At 42.8% G+C, this 8,606-nt stretch overlaps 1 protein-coding gene across 7 annotated transcripts in view; it reads right to left on the bottom strand.

Annotated features, from left to right (window-relative positions):
- Positions 1 to 7,341, bottom strand: part of zda (peptidyl-prolyl cis-trans isomerase zonda) — a 28,758-nt gene extending 21,417 nt beyond the window's left edge. The window contains exons 1-9 of one of the 7 annotated variants that reach the window (XM_017612977.1): positions 7,242 to 7,337; positions 7,122 to 7,192; positions 6,686 to 7,063; positions 6,485 to 6,628; positions 5,836 to 5,918; positions 5,616 to 5,757; positions 5,376 to 5,543; positions 5,228 to 5,317; positions 5,020 to 5,160 (exon numbers count right to left, since the gene is read on the bottom strand). In XM_017612977.1, coding sequence (XP_017468466.1) covers positions 5,020 to 5,160; positions 5,228 to 5,317; positions 5,376 to 5,543; positions 5,616 to 5,757; positions 5,836 to 5,918; positions 6,485 to 6,628; positions 6,686 to 7,057 — 1,140 coding nt within the window. In that variant the 5' untranslated portion in view covers positions 7,058 to 7,063; positions 7,122 to 7,192; positions 7,242 to 7,337. Of the gene's footprint in view, positions 1 to 5,019; positions 5,161 to 5,227; positions 5,318 to 5,375; positions 5,544 to 5,615; positions 5,758 to 5,835; positions 5,919 to 6,484; positions 6,629 to 6,685; positions 7,064 to 7,121 lie in introns of all 7 variants that reach the window. The other 6 variants (XM_017612978.1, XM_017612980.1, XM_017612979.1 and 3 more) reach the window with 6 other exon arrangements.
- Positions 7,342 to 8,606: the final 1,265 nt, after the last annotated feature.

Below are 8,606 nucleotides of genomic sequence, written 5' to 3'. Positions count from 1 at the left end.
GTCGAAATTTCCTTCGGCGACCATGCTTCGTCGGACCCGGAGCGATGCGCGAGCTATTTTAGCCGGCAGTTCATACTGCATCCTCCGGTGGACAAAGCCAAGCGTCGAGTGACCAGAAGGCTGCACAAACTGCCAACAACTTGTGCCCCCCTTGCTTTCACTTGCGGTGAAGTTCAGGTGGCCATCGGGAAGGCAAAAGCCTCCAAAGCCATGGGTCCCGACGGAATATGCATGCTGATGTGGAAAAATTTTAGTCCTGCATAGGAAGCGTACCTAACGGAGGTCCTCAATTTGTCTGTGGCCACTCTCAACATCCCAGACATCTGGAAGGTGGGGAGAGTGGTCCCACTGCTCAAACCGGGGAAACCTACTAACATAGGAGATTCTTATCGGCCGATAACACTCCTTTCCCCGGTAGCCGAAGACACTCGAGGCCTTGCTGCTCCCGTATTTCACAAACCACTTGACCCCAGCGAAGCATCAGCATGGTTTCCGTAAAGTGCACAGTACAACAACAGCACTTAACGCCATAAACACTCAGATAACTCGTGGCCTTAACCGTAAACGTTCCTGTGAGAGAACGATTCTAGTAGCGTTGGACCTGTCAAAGGCTTTTGACACTGTCAGCCATTCCACGCTACTAGAAGATATGGAGGCTTCCTCTCTCCCACAGAGGCTCAAACGGTGGTCAGCAAATATCTGAGTGGTCGACACTCGTCGGTAATGTTTAGAGACAAATCGAGCAAACTTAGAAAAATAAAACAGGGAGTTCCAGAGGGTGGTGTCTTTTCCCCGCTACTGGTTAACTTTTACATTTTAAAGCTTCCTCAACCACCAGAGGGAGTCTCGATTGTCTCTTACGCCGACGATTGCTCGATCATGGCGACTGGGAATGGAATTGATGACCTGGGTTCGAAAGTAAACGGGTATCTCTCCGAACTTTCTCGCTTCTCACTGCAAAGTGTCTAGCCCTCTCCCCTACGAAATCCTCTGCGACCCTGTTCACAACCTGGACGAAGGAGGTCAGGCTACCGTTAGGAATTCACGTCGATGACACACCAATTCCGACGGTGAATAATCCTAAAATACTCGGAGTAACATTCGACAGCCTGCTCTCCTTCTCTGCGCACTCAACCGCTATTGTCAATAAAGTACAGAGCCGCAACAAGGTCCTCAAGTCGCTAGCCGGCAGTACTTGGGGCAAAGACAAAGAAACGTTGCTGGCAACATACAAGGCAATAGGCCGGCTGGTTTTAAACTACGCAGCACCAGTGTGGTCGCCGGGGACTAGTAGGACGCAGTGGACGAAGCTACAGACGGTACAAAACACAGCACTTAGGACAGCGACCGGATGCCTCCTGATGTCACCAGAACACCACCTCCACGATGAGGCGAAAATGCTCCCAATTAGGGAGCACAACACGATGCTCTGCAAGCAGTTTCTTGTTGGGAGCCACAGATGTGGCCACCCAAATAGACAGCTGCTTGCAGAGGAGCCCTCGCCGAGGCACGTCAGGAGGCATCTATATGAACTGACGGACGAAGTCCAGAGGCTCATTAAGCAGCTTTTGGCGGAGCAGCAATGCTGTTTCGGGTACAACGTCATCTACCAGTTCGCGGAGGACGACAACTCAACCAGCACACGACACTTGTTGGTATCACCGCACTTTTCGTGAAAATGCAACACGATGCCGGCAGCCATGTGCTTTCGGTCAGAAACGTTTGGAAAACTAATCAGTCCTCCGTTCAAAGTGGCTCCTGCGGAGGCTGATAATAACTGCAGCCGCCTTTATGTCCGAGATAGGACATCTTCACTAAAATTTCTTGTAGACACGGGTGCGGAGATATCAGTGATACCCAAAAGTTGTAGCGACAAGCGATCGAGGGCGCCTATTAGGCTGGTAGCTGCAAACAACACGTAAATTAGTACCTATGGTACTAAGCGTATGGTGTTGGACCTGGGCTTGCGGAAAAAATGTTCGTGGTTGTTTGTAATTGCTGACGTAGCGTACCCTATATTGGATGCTGATTTTTTAAAACATTTCGAGATTCTGGTTGACATGAAGAGTAAGGCGATCATTGATAGAACAACGAGCGCCCGATCGATTTGCCAAATCATGAAACTACCATATAGAATCATCTCATTAAGAGGGGTAAGTTTATTTCAGCCTCGCGGTGATTATAGGCGGTTGAATGCGAAGACCTTGCCAGACAACTATCCGGTACGCCATATTCAGGATTTCGGAGGGGACTTGTATGGAAAAACTATTTTTCTGTAATTGACTGTAAAAAGGCTTACCACCAAATCCTTGTACACCCAGCGGACGTTCCGAAAACGGTCATCCTCAGCCCGTTCGGCTTGTTCGAATTCAGGTATATGACGTTCGGACTTAGGAACGCAGCACATACGTTCCAGCGTTTCATTGATGAAACAGTAATGAGATTGCCGTTCGCTTTCCCCTACCTCGAAAAGGGCTTAATCATCAACAGCCAGAAATGTCAACTCACCCGGGAGGAGGTAGAGTTTATGGGCCATCTAGTCTCATGCAAAGGCATTAAACCACTGCCTCATGACATCATAGCATAGAAGAAACCGAAGGAAGTACATGAACTGAGATTTTTAGGGGCCGTCAACTTTTACAGACGTTTTTACCGCACGCTGCCGCCATCGAAGCGCCACTACAGCGACTCATGGGCCCTAGCAAGAAACACGACCGACAGTTATTGCCTGGACAGTAGAGGCGACGGAGGCTTTTGAAAATCTTAAGAGGCAATTGGCGGAGGCTGCATTGTTGGCTTTTCCGATGAAGGGCGCGACAATCGCTCTCATGACCGACTCTTCGGACATCGCTGTAGGTTCCGTTCTTCGGCAACGGGTGAACAATGTTTGGGTCCCGTTAGGTTTCCACTCCCAGAATTTTACACCAACCGAGAAGCGGTATAGCACATATGACCGGCCATATATAAATCTGTGCGGTATTTCCGTTATTTTTTGGATGGAAAGATTTTCACAATATTTACAGATTTAAGCCGCTCACGCATCCTCTCGATCAAAAGTGGGAAAAACTATCCCCAGGCAAACTGAGTTGAGGAGCCTGTTAAATGGTCAGCCCACTTCGTTACACCTGGTCAAAAGTCAAGCTCCGGGTAAGAGCGTACAAATCATTTGCGATAATTCAACGGGGACACTTCGTCCATACGTTCCGGACGTTTTGCGACAGGTGGTGTTCAATGCGATCCATGGTTTATCACATCCTAGTGCGAAGGCATCAATTAAACTTATTTTAAAGAGTTTCGTTTGAAAAGGAGTAAGCAGCGATGTACGAGCGCGGGTGCGTAGTTGCACAGAACGAAAGGGGAACTACAGCAATTTTCGGTCCCCGGGAAGCGTTTTGAACATGTTAATGTGGACATCGTCGGCCTGTTAGCCCCTTCGCGCGGATATACATACTGCTTAACCTGTGTCGACCGTTTTTCACGATGGTTGGAGGTTATCCCTATAGCGGACATGACCGCTGAGACAGTGGCAAGAGAAATTTTAAACGGTTGGATAAGCCGGTTTGAGACGCCAAAGTACATTACTACGAATCAGGGGCGTCAGTTCGAGAGTGCGTTGTTTAAACAACTAGCCAAGCTATCAGGCGTCAAACACATCCAAACAACCAGCTACCACCCTCAAGCTAATGGGTTGGTGGAGAGATGGCATCGTGTTTTGAGAGCTGCCCTCAGATGCTGCAGACGCGAACTGGGTCGACGTCCTACCCATCGTGCTTTTAGGCTAACGAACGGCCGTGAAAGAGGACTTGGATGTATCCGTTGCAGAGATACTCTACGGACAACCTATCCGGTTACCCAGCGACTTCCTGGAGGCCGACGTCAGCACGCCTGTAGATGAGCAGAGTTGCCTGCGGGATTTGCGACATTTGGAAATGGCTAGGCCAACGCCAACTTCACAGCATGGAAAGCATACCGTTTTCGTGCCAAAAGACCTGAGATTCTGCAGTCACGTATTTTTACGAGATGACACTATCCGTAAGCCTTTGAAATCGCCGTATGAGGGGCCGTACCTAGTAGTTAACAGGTACCCCAAGACGTATACAATATTGATTGGATCAAGACAAGTGACGGTGTCCATTGACAGACTTAAGCCGGCTTACTTCCCCAGGGACGAGTTAGCAGCGATACATCACCAACATACACAGTTACCTGCGTTCCCATGACAGTCGGGTCTACGTAACCGGAACGACCCAGATTTATATCTGGCCAAGGACTGTCACTCCAGCAACACTCCCCAAAAAGTCTTTGGGGAATTTGTATGCTGCTACAACAACAACAACAGTTACCCTGTTTACGTTGTCCGCTGTTAGGTCTGGAAGGGGGTGGTGTAGGGACCAACCCAAACACTTGTCGCAGTAGTTAAGTGGCAACATCAAAAGCCGCAGTAGACGAACATAGCTGTTTGACATTCGTTTGTACGTTCCCACGACAGTCGGGTCTACGTAACCGGAACGACCCAGATTTATATCTGGCCAAGGACTGTCACTCCAGCAACACTCCCCAAAATCTCTTTGGGGAATTTGTATGCTGTTACAACAACAACATTCGTTTGTACTAACTGAAACCAACTTAAATTCATTCAACTTTTCTAGCGACGCTAACAAAGTCAGATTTTTCCGTGTGTAAAAGCAACTTGTATTCGTTTAATTTCTAAGTTAATAAAGACATAACGAAATAGTAATTCTATACAACAAATGTAATACTTGAAAAAAATCCGTTAAAATGCCAGTAACAAAGCTATCTTTAGGTTTTGCTTTGAAAATTTTAACTGAATTCTCCCGATATTTTCTAATACCATAAAATAAAAAGGAAAACTATTATTTGATTTTTGAAATTCAGTTGTAGAACATTTTTTCCAAAACACTATGCGACGACGGCCATTGGATAATTTTCTTAAATTGTCGAATGTCTGCTTTTGCACGGGTTATAAGTTATAATACTACCTGTGTAATATATAAATACCTTTGAACTCTCAATGTTTTGCTGTTTTTGCGGTTGTTTGTGTTTCTGTTCGAGTTTTTTCGCTTGTCCCAACATTTTTTGATACATTTCTTTTTCGTTATGTTCTTCTCTTCGTGCTTTAATTATCAACTTTGCCAAATCCTTTTATTTTTTAAATAAGTGATATTAGTTATAAAACCTTGGAACACTAACGTGCTACAACACTTACCTGCTGAATTGCTTTGCTATCTGGTTCGAGTGCAGCGGCTTTTTGAAGTAAACTTATAGCTCCCTTGGTATCCCCTTTTCCCTCTAGAATCTATAAGGATGTTATGGTATAATTGAGTATCTTTAATTATTTTTTGTGATGTACTAACTCGTCCTTTACGGTACAAAGCCTTAGAGTTATTTGGCTGACAACGTAAAACATTTTCTACCGACTTTAAAGCGGCATCAAAAGCTGATATTTTAATTTGAGCCATTGCTAGGTTGTTGTACACAATTAATCGATCCTCCAATAACGTTTGCAAGTCACTATTAGAAAGCTATATTAGAACAAAAGGTTAGATCCTAAATGTCAGCAAATAAGTTTATGAATTGATTATCTTAAACCTTACTTCTAAATCTTCTTTATCGAAGGCGCTGTCGGGGTCACCATCGCGATCATCCAAGTATTCTAACGCACGTCTATACAATTGAATTGCGGTATTGAATTCGTTACGATTATACCAGAAATTAGCCCTTTCTTTTTTACTGGTTCTGCAAAATGTTGAACAAATTAAGAGTTTATAAACTAATAAACAATACAAATACAAAATTAATGACAATTGCGCTAACCCGTATTTCCGGCGTACTTCGTACGATTTTAGGTCTGAGAAATCCTCGGCTTTGGAGTCTAATAAATGCACTTCATATATTAGCTGTGGAAATAACAAAAACTTAAACGTCATGAAATGCAGTACTTTTGTTCTTTTTGTGTACTTTGGGACGTGAACCGGATGAAAAATTTGGTCGGTTCGGTACAGCGGTTCGAACCGTTTTCGCACTTTTGGAATGGTTCGTCAAAGCGGTCTTTTTGGTCTTTGAACCGGGGTTTCGGTTCGGTTTAAGGGTTCTAAAAACAACACAATAACGCGGATGTTTAGGTGTCAAGTGCAACAACGCGCAAGGTTAAGGGTCAAGTGTCTGTCAAATGAGATGGGTGTTGCCTTTACATTTGATATTGTCACATGGTAAACAAACATGGTAGGTATTACCATGTTTAAAAAAAGGAAAAAAAGTTGGTACATTTATCTATTGAAAATTGGTTGAAACGAACCTTTAAACCTTTATGGAAAGAGGTTCGGTTTTCGGTTCGGATCAAACATTTGTGGAAAATTTCGGTTCGGCTAATGGTTCAGTTAATTAATAGAAAAAATCGGTTTTCCGGTTCAAAACCGGTTCGGTTCAAAGCCGGTTCACGTCCCTGCTTTTGTTTTATTCATACATTTGCATCGGCTGGCACACTTGCACTTTCATTGTTCTCATTCTTAAAACCTAAGCTCCCATAAGCAAATCTTGTATCGATTCTTATCTCTGCAACCTCACCAACGCTCATAAGTGGAATCGCCATGTCAAGACCTTGCACAACCTGTATTTAAAAATATTGGTCAGTATAAAAATATTACAGCATGAAACAATCTTTCACCTCAAAATCTCCCACATGCATTTGAAAATTTTTCTTCTGTTCAACAACGGTTCCATCGGGCAATTTCCCAGTAAATGAAACTGTGACCAAATCACCTCGAGTGGGACGTTTGCCTGTTGTACTTTGTTTTAAAACACGTTTAACTAATTGACCGTTCCCTAACACATCGCAAGACTCATCGTCCCTTGCTGAAGCGCTTTCATGGCCTTCGTCTTTTGGATTTTTTTGGATATTCGGCTCTTCATGGTTATTTTCATCTTCTTCTTTCAAGTCAGTTTTTTTGTCGGCCTCCGCGACTGTTGGCTTCGACTCTGCCTCATTTATATTTGAGAGATCCTCAAATGAACTATTGCTGGATTTTTCAGTATCCATGGTTGCCTGGTATTACATATTTATACATAAAAATAATCCTCATTATTCATATGACAACACTCACCTTTATGTGTACGTAAAAAAATATCCGTGCAAGGAGCCAAATTTGTATATTTCGTCGGTATATCTAACTTACTGAACTAAATAAATAAAATCTATGGTTAAATATAAAATTTTGTCTTACTGCGAGTAGTAGCAAAGTATTTACAACAACCCAAATTTTTTTCTTCGTCAGCACACAAAATTCAACTCACAGCTGCTCAGCGTTATGTCAATTTATCTGAGAGATTACAATCAATATCGAATTATCGATATACTTTATTTTATATGCCATTACTACTCTAGTTCAATTCGTAATTCGAACGACACAAGGGCTTTGTTTCGGAACAAATGCACAATCCCACCAAATCTCGAATTAAAAAAAAAAAAAATAGGATCGATAGAGACCATTGAGGTGAACATAACGGTATATTTATTTGTTGGGGGAAACAACAACTACAACAATTATTAAAGGTCAAAGTTCAAATTAAGCATTTTCTCAAATTAATATTTCTCGAAAACCTCTTCAAGGAATTGGACAACTTTGATAGAGAATTTAATTCTCTTTAATTTGATATACATATTTATACATATACCTTTTTATAGTTTTCACAAAAATGGAATTAATATGGAAAAAAAGTATACAGGGTTTTTGTGTATAAACTTTTTTTTGCGTAGGCGGCCTTCGGCCGCACTTATGGATTATAACCCTCAAAAAGTAGAAGTCTCTTTCTGTGTTGCGAAGAAAAGGCGCTGAACACCTTTTGCACAGAACACCTTCCTGCGTAGGCGGCCTTCGGCCGCACTTATGGATTATAACCCTCACAAAGTAGAATTCTCTTTCTGTGTTGCGAAGAAAAGGCACTGAAACCCCTTTAATAATTGTTGTAGTTGTTGTTTCCCAAAAAAAAAAAATACATCGTTACACTCACCTCAATGATCTCTATCGATCCCCTTATGAATTTTTTTAATTTGAGAACTGTACGTATTCTGCATTTATGCCTTTGTTTCTTTTCTTTTCTAGCAGATAATTATCGGGAAGAAGAAGAATGAGAAAATTGATAGAATTAAGCTCGCAGAGAGCGAAATAACGAAAAAGTAGAGAAACGAAAAACTATCAGAAACTAGCAAGTAATCAGCTGATCGGTGTATTCGACTAATGAAAATATTTGGCGCGAATTTTTGTTTATCCATTTTGGCAGCTGCTAGTTTTGCTGCTAGTTTCGTGGCGTTTGTTCAAATCATAAATAACTAAAATTGGCTTACTTGAAAGGCTGCCTTGAAATTGCTGAACCTCCGTAGCAGTCTTCGGTCATGGAAACTTGTCAATAGTCTCGGTTTTCTCCTTACTCGGCTGTATGCCGTCTTGAGCTACGATGTGACCCAAAAACTTCACCTCACTTTCCAGAAACGTACACTTAGAAGGTCTTAGCTTCCAGCCCGTACTTCTAACTGCTTTTAAAAACTCTGCTAACACTTGTTTACCTTCAGCGATCGTCGGTGTCGCGAT

The sequence above is a fragment of the Rhagoletis zephyria genome, unplaced genomic scaffold, assembly GCF_001687245.7.
Source record: "Rhagoletis zephyria isolate East Lansing unplaced genomic scaffold, Rhagoletis_zephyria_1.1 Rzeph_scaffold_00594, whole genome shotgun sequence".
Taxonomy (NCBI): Eukaryota; Metazoa; Arthropoda; class Insecta; order Diptera; family Tephritidae; genus Rhagoletis; species Rhagoletis zephyria.
Note: the sequence above shows the minus strand (reverse complement) of the source record. Positions and strands in the feature narration are given on the sequence as shown.